We start from the raw sequence: 23,531 nt of genomic DNA on the forward strand, positions 1-23,531 counted from the left end.
ATATAAGGGGGAGTGGTTGAGCAGAGGTTAGAGAAGGTGGGCCTGTGATCCGAAGATCGCCGGAAAAATGTGACATGTCAGATAAAGAACGATTCGGACAACTCATATGGACAGAAAACAGCAAGGAGTTCAGTGTCCCTTGCCTGGATATGGGTTTCTGGGGCCTCACCCTGGTACCAGATCTAGGGGAGGGACTTGTTGGTGAGTGTCTGGTGACCAGGTCTCTCTACTCATGGGGCCCAGTCAGGCTCAGCCCCAATGAGCTATCTGGGTTTGCCTTCCTGTGTGTCCACCATCTATAGGAGGGGCCATGTGAGTCATATGCATGACGACATGAGCTGTGGCTGAAGTTGGGGGCCTTGGCACTTTGACCCTGGCTTACCAAAGCTGGCTCTTGGGACATGGAATACAACCTCTTTGGTGGGGAATGATCCTGGGCTTATGCAAGAGGCTGAGAGGTACTGACTAGATATGGTTGGGCTCACAGAGCATGAGCTCTGGAACTACTCTTCTTGAGAAGGTCTGGACCTTGTTCAGCTCTGAAGTTGCACATGGTGAGAGGTGCTGGTGTGGGTCTACTCTTACCCCCCTGTCTTGGTGCCTGTGTGATGTAGTGTTTGTTAAATGGACTGTAAATGGACTGTACTTATATAGCTCCTTTCTATCTTATCCAGATACTCAAAGTGCTTTACACCACAATCTGTGCCCTCATTTACCCATTCACACAGCACTCTACTAGATCTATACAAAAAACAATCAGTGCTTTATCACATTCATACACTGATGGGACACACATCGGAGGCAATGAGGAGTTCAGTGTCTTGCCCAGGGACACTTCGGCATGTGACTGCTGGTGGAATGCATTGGCACTGGCATATCTTCCGTGGAGGAAGATGAGATGGGGGACTTTGGGGTTGTTCTATCCACAACTGTGTCTTAGGATGCCGAGGTAGTTTAAAAAACTCTATGGCATCAGGGCTCTGGAGTCCGAGGTGGATGAGATCTGCCTTGATTTCTTTAAGGCTCTGGACGTTGTGGAGCTGTCTTGGTCGACACGCCTTTGCAACATCACGTGGGCATCAGGGGCAGTGCCACTGGATTGGTACAGTGGGGTGGTGGTTCCTCTCTTCAAAAAGGGGGACTGGAGGGTGTGCTCCAGTTATAGGGGCATCACTCTCCTTAACCTCCATGGTAAGGCCTATTCAGGGGTACTAGAGAAATGAGTCTGATCATTGGTCAAACTGCAGATCCTCAAATTCCATCTCTGCTATTTACAGATGATGTAGTCCTGTTGGTGTCATTGTGCTGTGCTCTTCAGCTCTCACTGGAGCCGAGTGTGAAGCAGCTGGGAGTATTTTACCCTATTTCATATTGTAGCTTGTTTGTATTTCATATTATAGCAATAATTTTATTTACTTTTCATTTTATATGTTTTTTATGACTGTTTATTGTTGTGTGTATCTCATCTGTATTTTTTTGTTTGTTTGTTTAAAACAGGTCTCTCTTGAAAATGAATACTTGTGACTCAATGAGATTAACCTGTATAAATAAAGGTTGAATGAATGAATTGGTGCTCCTCCACATTGAGAGGAGCCAGTAGAAGTTGTTCAAGCATCTGGTAAGGATGCTCCCTGAGCGCATCTCTAGGGAGGTGCTTCAGGCATATCAACTGGGAGGAGACCCCGGGGAAGGCCCAGGCCGTGCTGGAGAGTCTGTCTCTTGGTTGTCCTGGGAACTCCTTGGAAGCCTTTTATCATTGTTAACAATGCTAACAACATACCTTTAAACCCACTAAGACAGGGCTGTCAAACTTACTTACAAAAGGGGGACAAAATTTAAACCTTTTTCAAACTAAGGGCCAATTTCAGAAACTACATTAACTCAAATCAGATACCCAACATATTTTCTTGGTCACAGGTTCCTCAACAAGAGTTTAATTGGTCTCATTTGATGTTCTCTGCTGTGCTGTTGACATCTGAAAAAATTAAAGAGATAGAAGTAATTGTTTCACATATCATCTTGAGGGCCAGATAAGATGTCATTGAGGGCCACATTTGGACCCTGGGCCTTGAGTTTGACACATATGTACTAGGAGGTACATGATGGGCAGCCTGACGGCTACATATGGGGACGATAACAACTAATAACGGCCATGTAACCGCTGATAACTGGACTATATAAAATTATTCAATGCTATGATTCTTTCCAGGTGAACATTACGATAAAAACAATTAAAATGTGGTCTGAAAATCTAGACTGCTATTTGAAGCAGTCAATTCAGAGCTACATTATATATTGCCCACGGCTAAGCATGTGAAGCCTATACTGAATTGGGGAACTTCAGAGTTGTAAAATCCCCCATAAAATTTCACAGATGAATCTCAGAGGAGCAGATTAACTCCCCTCCTTGCTACAGATAGCCAGACACTTTATGCCTGCGCTTCACTGGTCATTCCAAAGAGAAAGACAAGAACATGCAAACAAAAGCTTTTTGTTATGTTTTTTTTTCCTAGAAAAGCCATTAGCAACCTTGTACAAACTGAAGTGCTGAGCTGGATTTTGAAAAACTGAAACAAATATAAAAGTGGACATTTGAAACACGAAAGAAAACGTCTTTTTGTAAAATGCAAGTTCTTGTTTTCAACGCTAGGGGCGCTCCTTCATGCTCAAACATCCAGTTGTGTTTTTAGACAGAGTGCTTAGTCTGTTTTAGCCCTGTTTAAAATCTCAGGCATGAACAGCCTTAATGAGAGATCTGGGACTTGATTCTTGTCAACAACAGCCCTCCTCCTGCCAGCCGCTGGGTCAGCGCCTGCTGCTGCTGCTGCCAAAGAGGCGGCGCCTGCACTCATGAGCTCAGGCAGTTGTGGTTACTGAACCTATGATCAGTTTTTCTCCCCCACAAACACTAGAAATGATGTTTGTACTTGAGCTGGCATTGAATTAGCTTTTTTTCTTGTAGGCACGTATTGTGACCAAAAGAGAAATGCATGTGAGAGGGAAGAATGTAACAGTGTTATCCTTTCAGGATGTTTTCCCATGCCAAGGAGGAGCCTGCAGATTTGACTGTTCTGCCAGCATACCGGAAGCATGTTAATACATCCCAAAGTGTGGCTTATAGCAGCCACAATCATTTTGTTTTGCTTTAACCGTTTTTGTATACATTTTACGACTCTATTTAAAATACCAGTATTTTGATGGGTGACATGTTTACAACAAAACAATTCTGAATGTATCCATTCTGAAGACAATTTTCTTTTTAGGAACATATTTGAATTTATAAGTTCATGTTTGGTAGTAACCTACCTCATGATATAAAATAGTAAAACACTACTGTTACATGGTAGACATTGATCAACTCACCCTTTCTGCATCTCTCCCAAAGTCCACCTCTCTAAAATGAGTCTTGTCATCACTTCATTATACTGGCCTGTCATTTGAGAATCATTAACATTTTCATTGACAGAAATACCCAACAGTGACATATCCTTATCCTGTACGGATCCCCTATCTTGTGTAACTTGCCCCTAATTTCATTATTTTCATGCAAACATTTTAATGCCTCATAGCCTAATTATGGAAGAATCCCTGAGGGGATTACTGCCTAATCCTCATCCTGCCCATAAGCAATGGATACTTAAAGCTTCAGGCTGTACTGTCAGTGTAGCTCTTTAAATACTGCATAGGAGTCTTCCATCTATCCATCCATTATCTTTTACCCGCTTCTTCCATTTTGGATCATGGGGGTCGCCGGTGCCCATGTCCAGCAATCACTGTACAAGGGGCGGAATACACCCTGGATGGGTCACAAGTCCATCACAGGACCACATAGACATATGAGAAAAACAACCATTCACTCTCTCTCTCACTCCTATGCACAATTTAGAGTTACCAATCAGCCTAACATGCATGTTTTTGGTCTGTGGGAGGAAACTGGAGTACCCGGAGAAAACCCACGCATGCACAGAGAAAACATGCCAACTCCACCCAGAAAGGCCCCCGGACCGGGATTTGAACCAGGGACCTGCTCGCTAAGAGGCAGCAGCTCTACCAATTGCACCACCGTGCTGCCCGCATAGCAGTCTTATTTCTAGTGTTATTGTATAATTCTTCAGGGCCATTAAGGTGTAACCATCAAGTCAATCTATTTTTTACTGTAACTGACTAAAGCCAAAAATATATATGTACCAAATAAAAATGTTTACTTGGAGTTGTATTTATGACTATTAGCTATTACACATTCACTTCACTTGATTTGGTAAGTCTTTTTTTGTTTGTTTGTTTGTTTGTTTGTTTGTTTGTTTGTTTGGGCTAATAATGTTTGCTGCAAGTGTAAATCCATCTGAGGTGATTGGTTATTAATAAAATCTCAAAAACAGAGTGTAGTATCTGGGGTGAAGGCTGCAGCAGACAGAAGAATCGTTAATGGAACCGAGCAAGGCTGAGAAGGAGAAGAGGAAAAAAAAAAACTATCCAGGGAGAATGGTTCAACCGAGCAGCCTGGAAGAGCGATGAAGGGACGCTCTGGGAGTTCAAACCAAAATCCACTTGTATTCCTGTAACACTATCAGCCGTAATTGGCTGAGGAACGCAGATTAAGATTGACGAGACATTAAAGTGGCTCTTTGGAGTTTAAGGGATCGATAAATATCCTGGTTTGGAGCAGACAAATCACTGTAACCGTTCTCCACAGCGACACTGATCTGAAAACTAAAACATCTGATCAGGATCAGGTCACAAATCCTGAACACGATCAGGTTTGCACCTGACAACAAGCTTCATCAGTGCAGCGGGTCTATAATTATCCTGTATTTTTTTTTGTTTTTGTTTTGTTTGTTTGTTTGTTTTTAAATAATCGAAATTAAGTGAAAGAACGCTTGGATAAACACGCGTTTTACACTCGCGGTGCAAATACATTAAAATACGAGCTTTTCCAAAATATTGTGGAAACAGTTTTCCTAATAGCGATCTTTTTTTTTTCTTTTTTTTTTTAAACAGTTTTTAAACTCATAAATAATTCTCAATTCATTCTGATTTTGTTAATAGGCTACTCGTTACTCCGGTGAATTTGCGCATGTTGCTGTGCGCAAAATCATAATTCTAGGTATTACTATGACAAGATTTAAAATATATATATAGTTTTAAGGGCTATGCATATAAATCGGACTGGATGATGAATTATTTTAAAAACCAGGATGATATTGTTTCACTGCGTCTGCGCGCAAACTTCTGCAGGCCGCTGGTACCCGCAGTTTGTTTTTAGACGAAGTCCCGCGCTTCATTTAATATAAGTAAGATGTTTTGTTTGTTTGTTTTACGTTATTATACAAAATCAGACATGTCTGCCTCCTTACTCCGCAGGCCCGGTGGTTCTGAGTAGCTCGGCCCAGCTTGTTGCCCCGGTCCTGGTCGCGCGCGGCACCCTGTCCGTCACCACCTCTGAAATCTACTTTGAGGTGGACGAAGAGGACCCTGCGTTCAGAAGGGTCGACCCAAAGGTAAGGAAAAACAAAACGGCTCCTGTTCTGCTCAGGTTTAAACCAGACACTTTGGTTTGCAGCCTGTTGTACATCTGTTCACATTTTCCTTTCAGACCAAGCTCCTTTTTAGAGAACTATTGTCGATATAACTTAAAAAACTCATGAGAGTACACACAAGTTCACTGGCCAGATGTTTACTTAATTGACAAAAAGTATTTTTTATCGATGCAATATTTTAAATTGTAGCTATATTTCCTGTTTTATTTCCACCTGCGTTTTATTTTCTCCCTCTTGCAGGTTATATATATATATATATATATATATATATATATATATATATATAATTCCTCAAGAATTATAATGTTTTAATTAGTTTTTTTTTATGATTAATAAACATTGTAAAGTTGCTTCCCCCATTTTAACCTAAACCATTAATACTTATTCTATGCTTTTACAACTATTCTGACATGACTTGCTTTACTCAGTGTGCATTTAATAAGACCATAATAGGACACAAATATAAAACACCTTGTTTTATTAACTCTTTAAATTAGACCAAAGACAGAAATAATAATAATAATAATAATAATAATAATAAAATCCGATCACAGATGTTATAATCCAGTGTATTTCAAGTGCATTTTTCCAATTAAACTGTAATATATTTATATATACTATATATAGGCTTTCATTTTCTTTTTCTTTTTTTTTTAATCAGGCCTAAGCATGGAAAAGGACAAACAACTCAAATGTTTTGAATAATTTTAAATAATAATTCAAGTAAAACTGATGGAATGTTTTCGATGTAACAAATGTCTTACGCCTATATTCCAAAATGTAAACTTTCAAAACATTTTTTTAAAATGTTCATTGAAACAGGTGAGTCAGACTACCACTGATGCAAGTATAAATTAAAAACGTTTCTACCAGAAAAAAAGGGGATCAAAATTCAGATTTAAACGGGTGGATCCTATTTACTTGCCACAGAACAACATTCACAATTTCAGACCACTTGAATCACAATCTATGAATGTATTTACAGTATAAAATGTACAGGCGTGTTTTTCTTTTTAATCCAAATTTTGTATGAGGCTTTATTTTAAAGCACTTTATGAAAAGTGAGATTTGAAAGAAAAGCAACCACTGCTGGCTTTAGTCAGCTGTTTGCAATAATTTAAACTTGCTTTAGCCTGTTAACACCTCCAGAAGGTGAACAGGGATGATTGCAGATCAGTTATTATAAGAAATCATTTTAAAACAGGCTGGACCAAAACATGTTCACCAACAGTCACATTTTAAGACTTTGCAGATTGTTTTTGTGTCCATTCCAGAGCTCGTTAGGCCTGTTTAACACTTTTTTTTTTAAACTAAGTGAACAAATATTTTCTTTGTTTATGTTACCTCAGAGTTTCTCCAAGCTTTTGGGGTTGGTCAGTATTTCTCTTGCCAGTCGCCAAGTCTGTTTGGCTGCGTTCTCTAGAGCAGAGTGCGGTTTCCCCTGAAACAGGTCTAAATTGGGCAGGAAATAATGCGGGCACCTCCTGCACTGCAAACACGAAATAAGCTGCAATAGAATCCCGTTCAGGCGGTCTCCGAGGCAGTTTTCATCCCAGTCCGACTCCCTGGGATGTTTCTCACACTCGTAGGAAACTAAAGTTTTCATGTGGTAGTTGTTAAGGGGTTGTCCCGGCAGCTCCAGGTGACGGTCGCGCAGCGCTTTCAGGACCGACAAGCACTTCTTCCTGCACCCGCCCAGGAGGAGCCGGTTCTCGGCCTCAGCGAACTGCAGCACCCAAGCGTCGCTCTCCGCCGAGCTCTGCTTTCCGTTCAGGGAGTAGCACTCTTTGGATAAAAGATTGAATCCCTCCGCTTTGACTTCCGCCACTCGGTTCGGACCCGGCCAGGGGATGTGCGGCAGGGGCCAGTGCGCGGCGCTTCGGGGCCAGATGCCAGTGCATTTGAAGGCCGGGGTGATCTGCACCACATATCTGTCTCTGATGCGCAGCTTCACCTCGCTCGTGTCTGCGACCATTTTGACAACATCTCTGTAGCTGCACTTATCTACAGCCTGCGCCACCAGCGTCTGAAACCTCGATCGGATCTTGCGCGCGGAGAGGTAGCCGGAGGCTGTGATGAACTCCACCCAGAGGGACATGCTTCTCTTGCGGCCGTCGCTGAGCTTGAGGACGGCGCAGCCCGGGAGGGAGCCGTCGTCCACGAAGTTGAACACCCCCATCTGATTCAGATAGAGCACAACCTCGAACTCTGTGGGCGAAATGACCTCCAGTCCCTCGAAGCGGTTATCCATCTCGCTGAGGGAGCTGATGAAGCGGGGCTCCTGCACCTCGACCTCCTTCAGCACATCCGACACCACCTTGCACACCTCCCGGATGGTCTTGGAGATGGCCGCCTTCCGAGACTGACATTTCTCGTTGTAGTATTTGTTGAGGTGATACACCAACTTCGCCTGGGCGGCGATCATGTTAGGGCAGAGATCCGGGTTGTACACCGGAGTCTCGCAGTACGCCGAGGGATCCAACGCGGCTGTTTGTACGGGAGCCAATTTTAGAGAAGACGGAAAGCTATTTAAATAGAAAAACAAGTCTATTTATAAAATTAGGATGTGCTCAGAGCACATCACATCCACAGCTGCTGCGCTGCAAACTGCATCGAAGTGCTGAGAGTAAGCTCGGTCCGGACGCTGCTGTTAAAAGTCCATTTGCGCCTCGTTTGTAGCTGAAGAAGAAGCGCCTTTAATTATCTTCTGTCTGATCGTTGTGCCAGGCAGGAGCCCGCGTAATTGCGCAGAGTGGAGTGTGCCCTCTTTACGCAAACGCTCGGTGTTGCTGTGTTTTACAACAGGGGAGAGACACACACACGCGCGCGCGCGCACACACACGCTTTAATATAAAGGAGGAGTTAAAACCAAGCTGTCCAATCGCTGTGCAGCGCGTCACCGCAGTTTGTCGGAAACAAACCGAACACACTGCGAGGACAAAATAAAGCTTCATCGAGGAGCGGAAGTACACCCACGCGTCTGAGCTGAAGAAAACGACAAAACATGACTTTTTTGTTTGTTTGTTTTACTTGACTTGGACTTTCTCTTCATTTTTTTAAGTTGTCTGTATTTAATCTTGTATGAAACAGTAGGTGGGTTCAAAATGTTTTAATATTCGCACTGTCTGATTAAAGTTCATATTTTTTTATTAATTAAATCTGTTTTAGTCGCATTTAAAATTTACCTGCATTAAGACGCATCAGATGAATCAAAATTATAAATATATATTTTTTTTATTTAAATGGCCAAATGTTTATATATATATATTACAGTGCAATTTATTTTTGAAAGCCTGTAGGCCTACTAATAAAATGTACTCATATTATTGTTGTAGTTTTTTATGTTCTTGTATAGCAGTCTGAGGAGAGAAAATATTTATTTATTTATTTATTTATTTATTTATGTATTTGAAATATGAGCCCTTAGGCGTTTTGTTGAAAGTATAGTTATAATATACTTGTTGAATTTCCTTTTGTTTAAAAACATTTCTAAAGCTTTTTTTTTTAAGATAAGAAAAGGCAGTTCTGTTTGTTTTGCTTTTATTTTGAGTAAAATCATAATTTCTACATTGATATCTATAATTTAAATTACAAGTGTGTTATTGTTAATTATTAACTTTAATCAGCTTTTATCAACAACTAATATTTATTATAGATCGAAATATAAATTGCCTTTTAAATTAAAATGTTCATAAATGTTTGGATTTGATTACTTTAAAGAAATATGAAGTCAGTGTAGTGATCTGTGAATTATTTATTTTTTTAAGATTTTTGTGTTGAATCTAAAATTATTGTGATTAAAATATTTTAAATTGAACAATAATGTCATCAAATATGTTGTATAAATAACAAAAAAATGCTAAAGCAATTAATTGTTCAGGCAAAAAGAAATTAAATTTAAATAGAATATACTCTTCAATTGGAAATGGAGCAGCAGAACATTTTATAAAAGGTCTTGTAAAGCACAAAAAATAAAATAAAACTCTTGCATTCACACTTACACTGGACCTTCTCTGGCTCTCATCAGTGCACTTTGTCTCATGGTGATGTTCATGCTTTGAAGAAAGCTTCAAAAAAGAAGCTGCTGCATAGATCAGATAAGGAACACAAAGACGTTTACGTTCATCTTTGCCACAGAGAGCTGCAAACGACCAGACATTATGGGGGCAATCTGCTGCTGCTCAGCTCCAGCTCACCACGTGGATGTGGCTGAGCGGAGGGGTGGGCTGTGCAGAAGGACCTTGATGGATCGGTGACTCCCATTATCATCACAACCTGTCACGGATATTCTGCCAGTAGCAGCTTGGCAATTCTAGTGATAATTTTACGCTGTTACCAGGCAGAAATTACAGATTTGAAGTATGAAATCCAATTGTGGGATATGCTAGACGTTTTAAGTTATTTTAAGCGTTCACTTACGTTTACTGAATTGTATTTTGGCCAGATTAAATTTCCAAACTATACGTTTTTTTTTTCTCACATTTATTTAGGATATGGAGCATATCATGAAAGGTTTTCGGGTTGAGAGGTCGCTAAAAGCTTATTCCCTTCTCAAGTTTTTACAGACATTTTTTTCTCACTGTCTTTACCTCAGCAGGTACCTGGTTTTTATTAAAACCAGCCTCTCTTTCCAGACTATCATGCTTAAAGTCATACACTTCAGAGTCTAGTTGCACGACTGGAGTTTACGCTCAAGCCTTTGGCCATCATGTTGCATGATAGAAGGGGGGATTTTCATTGAGATTATCACCTCTTAATCTAAAGCATGTGGCTGCACAGATCCCACAGTAACTCAACCTGCTCCACAGTCCCATGACTCCAGCAGTTGTCAGGTCTGGCCCAAGACGATCCAAACTTCTTACTCATATCTTTACCACTCCGACATTCTTGTCACTCCATGTACCCTGCGAGGCGAACGGAGGCCCTTCACTGTGATAAATGGGATTGTGATTCCAGCACAAATCTACTTCTAAAGCAGAAAAATACATGAATGTGTAAATCAATATGAATGCTTCAACCTCTAATTTTGCATGTGACCCTGTTTTGAAGGCCTCTTTGCTTTCAGAACATTCCTGTACACCATTCAGCTTTCTTCTCCACACCCCCTTCTTTTAGTAAAACTGATCATCCTGTTGATGGACATGTATACTTTAGGTTCAGTAGGTTTGATGAAAGAAATGTTTTTTGATGAAGACTTCTTGAACTTTTGAAGTTCTATTATTATTTTTTTTTTAGGGAATATGCTTGAAAAAAATAGCTTCATTATCAGTATTATTGATTAAAATAGTTGTCAACAACTTTGTGCATCTGCATTTCATCTTTTTTATTTAAACTATTTTGAAATAAAAATATAATGTAATTTATGTAATCCATAAATGTTGTAAAGCTGAAGATTTGCCTAATCCCTAAAGTGAATCAAGTCAAGTCTGTGGTCAGCAATCGTATGATTATAGATGAGTTTTTTGTTATCAGTATGATGGCAGTGTAATTAAATATAATATTTCATAATTGTAATAATCCTATTTCACAAGAACAAAAAAAAGTCAGACATCTGCTTTTTTAAATTGAATTTTGGGTGTCATAGGAACCCTCAAGCCATCTTCAAAGTGACTTTACCAGCAAGCATCTAAGTTAATGTGCAGATTAGTCAAAGTGGACTTAATCGGATGACATATGTCTGTATGAATCAGATTTAAAGGATTGACACTGTAGAAACGTGACAAAAATGACACTCAAATTGCACAAAATAATATTCTCATGGGATAACCAGTCGCTTCAACATGTTTTCTCTGATTTTGTTTGCTATAAAATGAAATTGTCATTGAGATTATTATTAATGGATCATTATTATTTCAAGCAATATGGCATCTCTGTAGGAGGCTGGCTAATTTTGGGGCCTGGAGCCTCACCGTGGACCCCCTTTGGGTTGTGTCCAATCTTTTTTTTTCCTTCTGTGTATCATCAATCTCTTTTGGTTAAGTCAGAAAGCTGCCTCGTGCAGGATTTCAGAGACCCAGTATTGTTACCTCATCTCAGCTTCTCGGCTTATCCGAGAACTCCCCAAATGCAATGGTAGATTTTTTTCTAAAGAGTAAGTGTAAATTATAAAATTTAATTGACTGCTCATTTTCAATTGGCCCTCCACCCCTCCCCTCTGCAATATGGTACGCTTGTCAGCCTTGGTGATAAATTACATGCATGTATTTGCATGAATTTAGCATGAATACCATTCAGTTTTGTTTGTCAAAGTAACAATCCAGAAAATGTCTGGATGTATCTCAAAAGAAAAATTCTGCCTAACTTGACATTCAGTGCAGCTTTTCCTGCACAGGTAATTCATCTGGCAGGAATCTGCTGTAGTTCTGTTCTCGCATATTAGCAAATATTAGCATTACTTTCCTGTTTTTTTTTTTACTATTTCATTTTTGTTGTTTAACAAAAATCTGCACTAGCTATAATTAGGGAGCATTTTTTTAAATAATTTTGTTGCTTTTGTCATTGCTTTATCTTTCTAAATTAGTATTTTTGTTCTTTTTCACCATGTTTAAAGCAACCTTTTAGCGCATACATTGTGATTAATCTCAATCTTTGCAAATGGTCTACCATTAAAACGTGGGCAATATAATCATCTACCCATTGACCCCCAGATGCTCATATAAAGAGCTCTCGAATCTCATATCTCAGACTACCTGAACGCAAATCTCACTTGCATGTCGTCTGGTCTAGGATTAGGAATACTTTTGGACGACAAACAAAGGAACAGAAAGAACTGAGAGTGTATTGTTGGCTTGTGACTGTTGGGAATAAAACACTGTTGAGATAGCCTGCACTGAAATTAGGCAATGTTGCCTAAATAAGGAATGAAGGGTTCATAATTGCCAGTCTTGGAGATCTGAGGTGCGGGGTGCCAACTGTCAGAGCTGGGCTAATGATGACAAATGTCGCTCTATGCAGATTGCTGCAGCAGCACTAGTGTGCAGCTGAGATGGAAGAAGAAAAAGAAATGCAAAGGGTCTAACGAGGAAAAGCTTGTTTGCACATATTTATTGACCTACATGCAAGAAAACCTTCTTTGATGACGCGTTGCCTTTGGAACACAAAACTTGATGCTATTTAAAGGTACAGAACTTTAACCATGCTTATAAATTATTTCACTGACTGTAATAAGACAATTAAACTGGTGTGGTTAACAAAAGAGAAGTTACGGATTATGGGTTATTTTATTTAGCTTTATTTTTTATTTTTAAAAATAGCTACATTTTTAGGCAAACAACCTGTGAGTTATTTTCCTTAAAATACTTTAGCTCATTATTTTTTGACTATTGCGCAATGTTGGAAAGTGTTAAAAAAATAGTTGGATGTCTTGTTTATTACGTGAAACAAGCTGGTTCTGGTTAACACAGCCAAACTTTTGTTGGTTAGCACTGTGTTTCTTTTTTTTTAGGTAAAAGTCTGCTTGATTTTAACCACCTTTGTTGTAAACAGCCATAAATCTGATTTCACTTACTGTGACGTAAGGACACGCTAATAAAAGAGCAAACTCGGAGTGCTGCATGGCCAGCTTTCCCCAATTTGTTGCATGAATGGCTTTTGAAAGGGGTCCCCTCGTTGTACAAAAGAAGTCTCGTCTTTGTTTGGTTTTGCCCCATCTGTGTCATCTGGTGGTCTTTGCAAAAGGGTGGTGTCTCAGGGTGCTCCCCAGCGGCGTTGCCAGTTGTTTTATGGACTCACTGGAGTGGTGCGGGGAGTTCATAAGTTGGCTGGCCCATTGTGAGCTGAGCCCAGCTGACACGTGTGAATTAACTCCAGCATATTGACAGATCATTTCCATTAATGAATCGGAGGAGTCTGTCTTGTTTCACTCTGTGATTTACGCCCTTACTTCATCATCCTCTGAGCTTGGGGGTTAGCTAATGACCCCCTGAATGACTCAGCTTTAACCGTAAGCCATTTGTTTGCTAGTTTTACAGGATTTAAAGTGTTTTGTCATGTTTACACATTTGGCGTTTCATGTTTTAATGCCAAACAAGGTTGTTATCATGAGCTGTAAGTATAATTTTGCAGTTTAGGAGTTTACAGCTGATGAAGTAGCATTTTATTAACCAGAAACCGTTTTCAAATGCAAAGTAAAACATTAGTTAGTTCAAGAAATACAACTTAAAGTGAACTAACAGACATTAACCAACCTCCATAAAAACAAAGTTTATGCATCAGTCCGCCAGCAGTTTTTTTCAGGAGCTTGTTGGTATTTCAAGGTTTGCTGCTATTTGTTTTTTATTTTATTTATTTATTTGCTGATTTGATTTCTGCTGATGTGCAAGATTTGTGCTGCTGATTATCCATGCTGCTGATCTCATGCTGCTGATTATCTCATGCTGCTGTATTTATTCATACCCATCTACTCACTACAGACTCATGTTCAGGCTGCTGTTTATTATACCGTATTATTTACATTATTAGTGTTTAGTGTATAACTTAGATCTTTTCACATATTGTTTAGTGTTTAGCACATATCTTAGTGTATATCTTAGATAAAGTATATATATATATATATATATATATATATATATATATATTGAACCCCTCCTTCACCCTATCAACAGTTCCCACCGGCCTGAAGACTATGATGCGATGATTCCTCAGACCCTAGTGGACAAACTACTCACACTAAGACTAATCCCCTCCATATGCAAATGTGTCCTGGACTTCTTAACAAACAGACCACAATCTGTGAGGATCCACAACTTCTCCTCCTCCACCATAAACCTCAGCACTGGCTCCCCCCAGGGCTGTGTGTTGAGCCCCCTCCTGTTCTCTCTGCTCATTTATGACTGTGCACTATATACCTAGATCCTGTATTGTCTCTTTTTATACTGTACTTTATATTTTCACTATTTTTGGGTGTAACTGGGACCTTGAGTACACAATTTCATTCCACCTCATGTATCACATGTGATGCGAATGACAATAAAGAAACTTGAACTTGAAGAATTGATATTTAACTGCTTTTGTTTGTAACCACTAGTGTCTCATCAGATTTGCACTGATCTTCTCATGGCAACCATCCAGCTTGTTCAAAGCAACAGCCATACGCAGCTGATAGTGCTGGCCTCAGTCTGGCCTGTCACCCCCACTATTGCTGCCACATGGAAGCCACATTTGTCTGCCACCATTTTATGCCGCTGTCACCTCCCTTCAAAAGCAAGAGAAAAGAGGGGGACGGTGAAAAGGAGAGGAGGGGAAAAGGAAGGCTCACCCTGAGCGGATGCTAGACAAAGATGGCAGCAGAGACATTTTGTCTACTTTCATTAGTTCTGGTTGTGGTGAGCTGTGCTGAATATTAGCCTGCTACTAGCAACGACCACAGTGGAGCACATAGAGAGCATGCCATAATCAAATCTACCTCATTTCCATCATTTTCACCTAAAACATGCACACATGAGACCAGATGCTAACTGCTTGTTTTAAATGGCAATTTGCATCTTTTACTGTTGCAGGGTAGGGTGTGACCAACTTTGTCACAGACATTTACATTAAAATGAGACATTTTAAGACTACAAAGGCTTGAATAATGTGTGTTATTAATAACATAACTATAAAACTACTTGGCTTTCAGTTATGTTCACAAGTTTTATACACTCAGAACCATTTTAAATCAGGCTTGTCATTTCTTTGAGTGTCTGGTGTCTGACAGCCTAAGTTGGGACCCTTCTAAAAATGAAAAATGATCACAAATGTCATTACATATATGTATTTTTTTGTTAAGTCTTTGTTCTGATGTGTGCAAGTGCAAGACAGTTGAATAAGCTTGTGCATGCCTCTGATAAACTTGATTGTTTTTCTGATGTTTATGATGAGAAGTTCATTTTAACCACCCTCAACACTGTTTTTTTCCGCTCTACCAAAACAGATGCTTCATCAGTTCTTTCACTCTGGGTCCAATTCTTTTGTTTTTCTAAATAATATTCACAAAGTGAGCCCCAGATTGCTGCCCTGGCGTGTGTGAGTTGAGATGTATCTGAATGTTGCCTTGTCCTGCTGGGCTTTCATCTGTTGGACTCATTATAGTTGTCACCTCACCAGGCTCTGTTAGAGAAACTTGTGAGATGGGGTCTCCTTAAAAGAGCCATGATGGGTGAAGAAGAGCCGATGCGCAGGTTCCTGCCTCCAGGCTTTCACCTGCTCCTGAACAGCCTCAAGGCACAAAAAACGGGCATCCCTGGTCAGCCAATGAAAGATTAAAGAGTAAAAGTCATAGCATTATTTGTGGTACATAAAGTGATCTGGTCCTGGAGCTGATGGTGGGACATAAAGAAAAAGTAATTTAATGATGTGAATTTTATGATTTTTTTTTTTTAATGATTAAGAAAAACATGCCAAAAATGTAGATGAAAGCACCTGTAAAAATGGATGAAGTTGTGCCGTTCCACCTTGTTAAATTTCAAATTATTTTATTAGTGTCAGTCCTGTGGTATTGGAAGGGCTTTGGCTGCGTCTGAGCAGGGAGTTTCAGAAGCAGGGTGAGAGCATGTCGGCTGTTGACACCATCTAACGAAGGGAGGATTAGGAGTTTACAGAGGAAGTAATATGATAGGTCAAAAAGAGGAGGCACTCCGCAGCACTTGGCTCTGTAATGAATGATTGACTGGAAAAGGGGAAGCTGCCACTCGCTGGCTGAGTGCTCATCTTGACGCCTGCCGCACCGCTCCACAGCTTCCCTTGATCACGTTTCGCTGCTCCCTTCTCATCTGAGGCACTAGTCTGGAGGGAAAAGCTGCTTTTCTCTCTTATTTTTCACTCTAATTTACACATTTAAGACATTTTTGTTTGCTCATTTCAATTCCCTTTTTTGTCAGTGAGCCTCTCTCTATCAGTCTTACTTGCAGACCTGAAAGCAGCCTCCTATAACACACACACACATGCACACACGCACATACACGCACAGCTTCACATACAACCTTCCCTTTCTCTTCTGTTTGCCTCAAGGCAATGAACTAATTTCAGGTTCCATAATTGCTGTGTGCTGTACACCTGTCTGCTATTAATTCTCCCCTGTCTCTTATTCTTTTCCTTAATGAGGTATTATTGCAATTATTGTCATTATGCTGTTTTTTATAATTAACTTGATTAATATTGTTGTGCAGCTATTTATTCTCCATAATGAGTGTAAATGTGCTGGGAACTTTTACAGCCACTAATAGTCCTCTGGTTACGAGTCGATGCAATCCTTCATCCACTCGCCCTCCAAACTCAGATTTCCTGCCCAGAGGACTGTTCATCTTGAATGAGAGAAGAACCTAGCGGCCTGGTCAGCACTGAATAGAACCCTGCTTGTAGCCACTTTAAGACCATTACTACGGTGAAAGACTTTACAATGGGCAGCGCAGCGCTTTGTTTCAGCCTGTCACAAGCTCCCTGTGAAAAATCAAACAGTGCTTTTTATCTAAATGAAAAGGTGAGAAAGAGTTTGCCCACACTCCTTTGAAAAATGTTTGCATTACGAAGAAAAAAAGAGGTATTCAGTGACATGAGTTTGAATGTTATTGTTAAGAAGGCATACTGGAAGGAATGTTAAAGAAAATCTTAGCTGAATGAATAATGAATTTTTTTTTTCTTAGTGGCTCTCAATCCAATTAGGAGTTTAATAAGGGTCATGCATAGGGACTTCACGCTGCATGTTGGTTTCTTTAAAGGGGCGACTGAAGAAAAGGACATAGTTGAGCCCCCTAAAGGTCCTGACAGAGCTCTGCTCTCTTTAATGTGTGGTGAGGGGTCTTGTGCCCTGGTGAGTCATTTTAAGTGTTCAGGGAAGACAGATGATCTTTTTCTGTAATTCTAGAAACTAAGTCGTGGAAAAGTCTGACACTACTGGTTTCTCAGGTGGTAACAATTATTTGATCTTTTCCTGTCTCACATGTTGCACTTATGTTGTCTCATAAAACACAATTTAATTTAATCAAAATCTTGCAACTCCTTCAGTTCTTACTATTTAAAAAAACACATTGACTTCATAAAGTCAAATTATACAGCAGTGAGTGTTTGTTTCAAGTTTCATGCCCCTATGACTCCCCAAAAAATATACAATTTTGTAATAATTATTTTTCTGGAAGGTGTTTGAAAACCTGAATGAGAGTTAATATGCATGTAAACGTTTTGTACAGGGCAGCACAGTGGCGCAACTGGTAGAGCTGCTGCCTCTCAGCGAGCAGGTCCTTGGTTCAAACCCCGGTCCAGGGGCCTTTCTGGGTGGAGTTTGCATGTTCTCTCTGTGCATGCGTAGGTTTTCTCCGGGTGCTCCGGTTTCCTCCCACAGACCAAAAACATGCATGTTAGGCTGATTGGTAACTCTAAATTGTCCCTAGGTGTGAATGAGAACGTGAATGGTTGTTTGTCTCGTTTGTCTCTATGTGTCCCTGTGATGGACTTGCGACCCGTCCAGGGTGTACCCCGCCCCTCGCACAGTGATTGCTGGACATGGGCACCGGCGACCCCCGTGACCCAAAATGGAATAAGCGGGTAAAGAAAATGGATGGATGGATGGATGGATGGATGGACGTTTTGTACAATAGTGCATCTCCATTAAACTAATAGACTGAGAGTCCTCCTGGTTGTGTTTTTTTTAAGTAGACGTAAATTATCTCTGTTTGTTTGCTTGCCACTCTGTTTTGAGCATCTGATAGCCATTTAACTCCACATAATCTGGTTCTAAAGGGACATTGTTTTAGCACTTTAGGAGCCATAATTGCATTTCATGCACTACTTTGAGGAGGCATTGAGAGGAAACAAACCCTGGCAATGGGAGTAATTTACAGATGTGTTTGCAAACTGCCACACAAAAACCTATACGACATGCAACTAAAATAAGAGATAAAACTTAAAATGTTAAATAGTGTGAAATGTGTCTAAGTAAAATGAAAACGTAAAAATTTGCATTAACAAAAAATCTTAAATGTCTTAAAGTGCCATTATTTTAAGTGTAAGGACAACGTGAATTGTGATACATTTGAGCTGAAGCACAATCAATGTCCTTTTCAAAGAGAAAGAGAAGAAAAGGGTGAAGCTAATGCCTAATAGGTGCTTTAGTAATTTCTGAGTTTTCATAGCTTAATCCGTTCTGAAAAGCTCTGGAGAAGAAAGGCTGCAAATGGCCCTCAGTATTAATTTGATGTGACTTCTGTACAATAAGGCCTCTGGATCTCAGAAGCCCATTTTCAGGCTTACCTTCTTTCATCATCCACAGCCTTTGGAAGTTTTGCCTAAATGTTTTATGAAACTAAGGCTGTAAGCCTCTTTGGTATTCTGTCTTTATAATGTGTGGTTTAAGACTATTATTACACTGTGTTCAAGGCAGAGGAATGCACACAAACACTGGGGCTGTCTATTGTGAGACATTCAAATTGATTTAGAGCCATTGAGAGTATTTTTATTAAAACACACATTTGCTACGGCTCGTTTAATTTCTACGGCTCAGATTTTTACGAATACAAATTATTATAGTTTATTTTTAATTTTTATTTTGCATGTTTATTCCAAATTAAAAGCCAGCTTGGCATTGCTCTCTGTCATCCTAAACTAAAATATATCGAGATTTGTGAAATTTTATTTTTCCTTTTCTGCAGACAGTTAAAATAGGCAGAATATTTTAGTGCCATTGTCTCGAAGTGATGTGCTCCACTATTCTACTCAGTTTGTGTTGTGGATGCTTTGTAACACATTCTCTTACATTATTTAGTTGTTTTCATATTCTTAAGATCTTTTTTATTGTCTGAATAATCAAAAATTTACTACTCTTTGTATATCCTTTGTTCGCTCCAGATTTATGGACCAATAAGGCGTACGCTGGGTGGGTCAGTGACCCTGGAGGAAACAGCTTGCATTAATATGGTATAATCCAGTGTAATTAGTCAAATTACAGCACGCCAAGCAGCTTGTGAGAGGCTGTTGGATTTGGCAGGAGCATTGGAAAGCCTGGAGTCCCACTGGACAAGAGAGCGCCCACTAAGCTCCGTAAAGCCACTTTACTTATACATCATTCAGTCCAGTTTATTTTCCTTCCATCATTTTGTTTTTGCAAGTTATTGTAAGGTTGCAATGTTTGCTTTTGCATTTTCTCTCATCCTCCTATATTCCCTGGTTTTCTACTAACCTGCCTTCAAGAATTAAAGGGGTCTCAACATTGAGCTACAGAAAATCATAGCATTTATACACACACAGCAATCCTTTTGTCTTGCGTGATGCATGCTAACTTGTGTTCCTTAGAGTTAAAACAGTTCCTATATGGTAGGATTAGCAGCGGTAAAAAGATTTCAACTACATAATTACATGAGGATAAAGTACAAATTATCGAGTGCACTCAACAACCAGATTATCAGTTCAAGCCTACAGGGGTGAGCCTGGATAACAAAGACTCTCATTAGCATAAATTTACAAGCCGCCTCGTTCAGAGAAGCCGGTAAGAACCTGTTCCACCTTTCCTTTGGCCCTGAATGGCTTGTTGTGCTCTTGGCAATGACAGATAAGTCAGGGTAATTCTACTTTATGCCTGAAAAAATGCTCCAGATTTTGGCTTCACCCTGAAGGTGTCACCTACAATAATCCTCAAAGCATGTCCAGAAGAAAGGGCGCTGTGTGTTTTCCAGATGATATACTGCGAATGACAGAAAGAATTATATGAATGAGGACGAATCTGTAACGTGTTATTAGGCGATTCCCTCTGAACAACAGTGATAAAAGGATAATGGATGAGGGTGTCATTATTACCTTGGCTCCAAAGGAAGCACCAAACCAAAAGGTTGAGAGACAAGATTAATTGAAGACGAGTGAAGCGCTCATTGCTCATCAGACCTTCTCAAATAAACACTTGCTCTTTTCGTCCCTCTCCTCCTCTCTGGCTTTCCATCCTTGTCTTATTTTTTCTCTCTTTCTGACTTTTACTCTGAACCCCTTTTCCTCCCACACAAGACTTAAAATAAGAAGGAAAAAGTGGATTTTAAAATGATCAGCTTGGCAGTTTCAGCAGCAGCCAGCGGAAGCTGGTACTCAGGCCAGGAGGATTTCAGTCATCTTAAGGCTGACAAGTCCCTGAATACGTCCCATTAGGAAAAGCTTTCTGAAAAACCCAAACACCAAATGATGGCATTCCTTCTTTCAAGCTTCATGATGATTCTCAGTCAACAGCTGATACGCTGACTGTGTGTGTTGCTGTGGCTGGGTCATCACTTGACCAAGTTCATTTACCAGTTATTTGCATTTCTTTAATCATAGTTTACCCATATGCAAAAATGCAGTTATCGTTCTAATTAGATGATATGAAATAATAAATGATTTACAGTAAAAGGTTTAAGATTGTGATGTTTCAGTAAAAGTGTTGGGCATTTTTGAGCTAAAAATTATCTAAATGTGAACAAACAAATAAATAAATACATTTCTGCCTAAACTTGTGTGAAATGTTTGTTGAGATCCAAAGTTGTCGACAACAATGTGTTCAGTAATAATGGGAATTCTATGTTCATTTGTGGTTCATTCCCTCTTTGTGTAATTTTATTCTAAATTGCACTAAAAGGTCTTGATGAAGATAATTATTTTTAACCTGCATAAAGTTGGCCCACCAACACCACCACCACCTTCTTCAAATCTAACACAATTGGTGTCAAACGTTTGTGCTACATTTGTGCAGCAAAATGTTTTTGTTTGTGCTGCTATCATTTTAAAGATATTAATAAAAAAATGTCCAGGGATCATCAGAGGTCAACCAGCCCTCCACATTTATAAAATAAAAAAAAAATGGTGTCAATAAACTTTACTACGTTTGTACTACTTCTGCTAACATATTACTGAAAGTTTAAAGGTAAATAGGTCAACCTCTCTGCCCACCACAGACCCTAACCCTAAACCCTAATCCAACATGAACAGATTTTCATTGACCTTTGATGACCTCTTGAAACTTTTTTTATTAATATCTTTGAAATGAGTTTGGCACAAACAAAAAATAAATAAATACTGCACAAACCAGCACAAACATTTGACCCTAATCTTGTTAGATTTGGGGGGTGGGGGCTGGTTGACCTTTTGACCTTTAAAAACTTTCATTAATACCTTCAGAGCAAAAGCAGCACAAATGGAAATATTTGCTGCACAAACCAGCACAAATGAAGCCGAGTTGATTGACACCATTTTTGTCTTATTTAAAGTGTGTGTGTGTGTGTGTGTGTGTGGGGGGGGGGGGGGGGTCTGGTTGACCTTTCGTGACCTCTGGAAACATTTAATAACATCTTTGAAATTACAGCAGCACAATCAAAAATTTGTGCAGCACAACGTAGCACAAACATTTGACACCACTTCTGTTGGGGGCGCCACCTTCACTCATGTCATTTTGTATACTAATATGCTAACAATAGTTGTAGTTGAAAGCATGATGTTCTCAGCTTGTCCATCAGCTTTGTATTCTAACCTGTGTTGAAGAAAACTCAGATTAAATCTTGACTGGAATCTCTAAACAAACTAGACAAACTCTAGTGGAGAGGGATTTTTTTAACAATAGTTTTTCTTTGCCACTCTCCCATAAAGCGTGACTGGTGAATAATCCAGGAAACAGTTGCTGTATGCTCAGTCTCTCCCATCTCACCTGCTAAAGCTTGTAACTACTTCAGAGTGGTCTTGGTGGTCTCTTTCACTATCCTGCTTTTTGCACGATCACCCAGTTTGTGAGAAAGGTCTGCTCTTGAAAGATTTACAAATGTCCCACAGTCCTTCTATGAAATGATAATCGATTAAACAAAACTGCTGGAGTTGTTTAAGACCTTGGAAACTTTTTTGTATTCCATCCCCTGACTTGCACTTTTCAATAATATTTTATCTAAGTTGAATTAGAACAGTCACTTTAAAGAGAGTCAATATTTATGCAGTCACATTTTTTACATTACTTATTTTTATTTAATTGGTATTACCCTGTAAAAATTTGAGTTAACTTTGACATTAAAAGTTCTTTGTAAGCTTTTCTGTAAAGAAGGCCAATTTAAATGGACCACACTTGATTTCTGAGAGCAATAAAAGCATAAAACATCCAAGGGGGTGAATAATTTTTATAGGCACTGAATGTTACACAAAGTTAAGGCAATTTTGAAGGTTAAAGGATGTCTAATCTAGTAATATGGTGTACAAAAAATGGTGAATGCGTGAAATAAATTACAATTATATGAACTGTTCTTTAATTCACCAAATATACTGTACGTTGTATTCTACTTTTTATTAAACACACTATGCATTTTAGGACAATCCTGAAACAGATTAAAGTTTTTGATTGCCTTTTCTTATAATGGTTGCTAAACTGTATATCCTTTACTTATCCAGGTAACATTCTTATTGTGATTAAAAATCCCCTTTTCAAGAGAGACTTGGCCATGAAGGCAGGAAAACGTACAACACGTGCATAATATGATAAAACTATAATTTTATACAGCATGTACAAGTGAACATATTCATTCAATCATTCAACCTTTATTTATATGCAGCACTGTTGTAGTTTAAAGCTAGACTTTACAAATTTAAGTTCACTTTTTGTTTGCCTTCATCTGTATTGCCTTATTTGGAGTTCTATGCAGTATTTTGACATAGACAGAAACTTTACTGGTTAAGAAGAGATTGCACATAGACAAACAGCTCCTCCCACCTGTCCTACCATGGCAGTATCAGGGACAGAGCTGCAGGGCTTACTAATGTGCGTGAAATACTATCCCTGACATAAATGTTATTGACAAACGTGGCCGGACATTTGGGGCAGTGAACTGTCAGTATATTTAATGCATATTCATTTCCTTTATCCCAATGGTCTTGCCAGAGCACTCGAGCTGTGTCATCTTGCCACACTCCACCTACCAGCCAAATGTATAGTGACACTGATTATGCAAATCTGTATCTTGTTTTCCCCCAATACCTGCATTAGGAGTCTGCTATATTATTGGAGTTGAGAAGCATGCGTCTCAGAGAAGAGCCACG

At 39.4% G+C, this 23,531-nt stretch overlaps 2 protein-coding genes across 2 annotated transcripts in view; one reads left to right on the top strand and one right to left on the bottom strand.

The window, feature by feature from the left end:
* The window catches only part of nbeab (neurobeachin b), a 249,282-nt gene that overhangs the window by 180,220 nt on the left and 45,531 nt on the right, over nt 1–23,531 (top strand). The window contains exon 38 of the mRNA XM_037677882.1: nt 5,362–5,498. Within this exon, the coding sequence (XP_037533810.1) occupies nt 5,362–5,498 (137 nt within the window). The remainder of the gene's footprint in view (nt 1–5,361; nt 5,499–23,531) is intronic.
* mab21l1 (mab-21-like 1) lies at nt 6,183–8,357 on the bottom strand. Its single transcript, XM_037677605.1, has one exon. The coding sequence runs from the start codon at nt 7,960–7,962 to the stop codon at nt 6,883–6,885; it is 1,080 nt and encodes a 359-aa protein (XP_037533533.1). The 5' UTR covers nt 7,963–8,357; the 3' UTR covers nt 6,183–6,882.

The sequence above is a fragment of the Nematolebias whitei genome, chromosome 6, assembly GCF_014905685.2.
Source record: "Nematolebias whitei isolate Nwh7 chromosome 6, NemWhi1, whole genome shotgun sequence".
NCBI lineage: Eukaryota > Metazoa > Chordata > Actinopteri > Cyprinodontiformes > Rivulidae > Nematolebias > Nematolebias whitei.

Coding starts and splice junctions, on each gene's coding strand:
- mab21l1 (XM_037677605.1), bottom strand. CDS start 7,962: ATGATCGCCGCCCAGGCGAAGTTGGTGTATCACCTCAACAAATACTAC.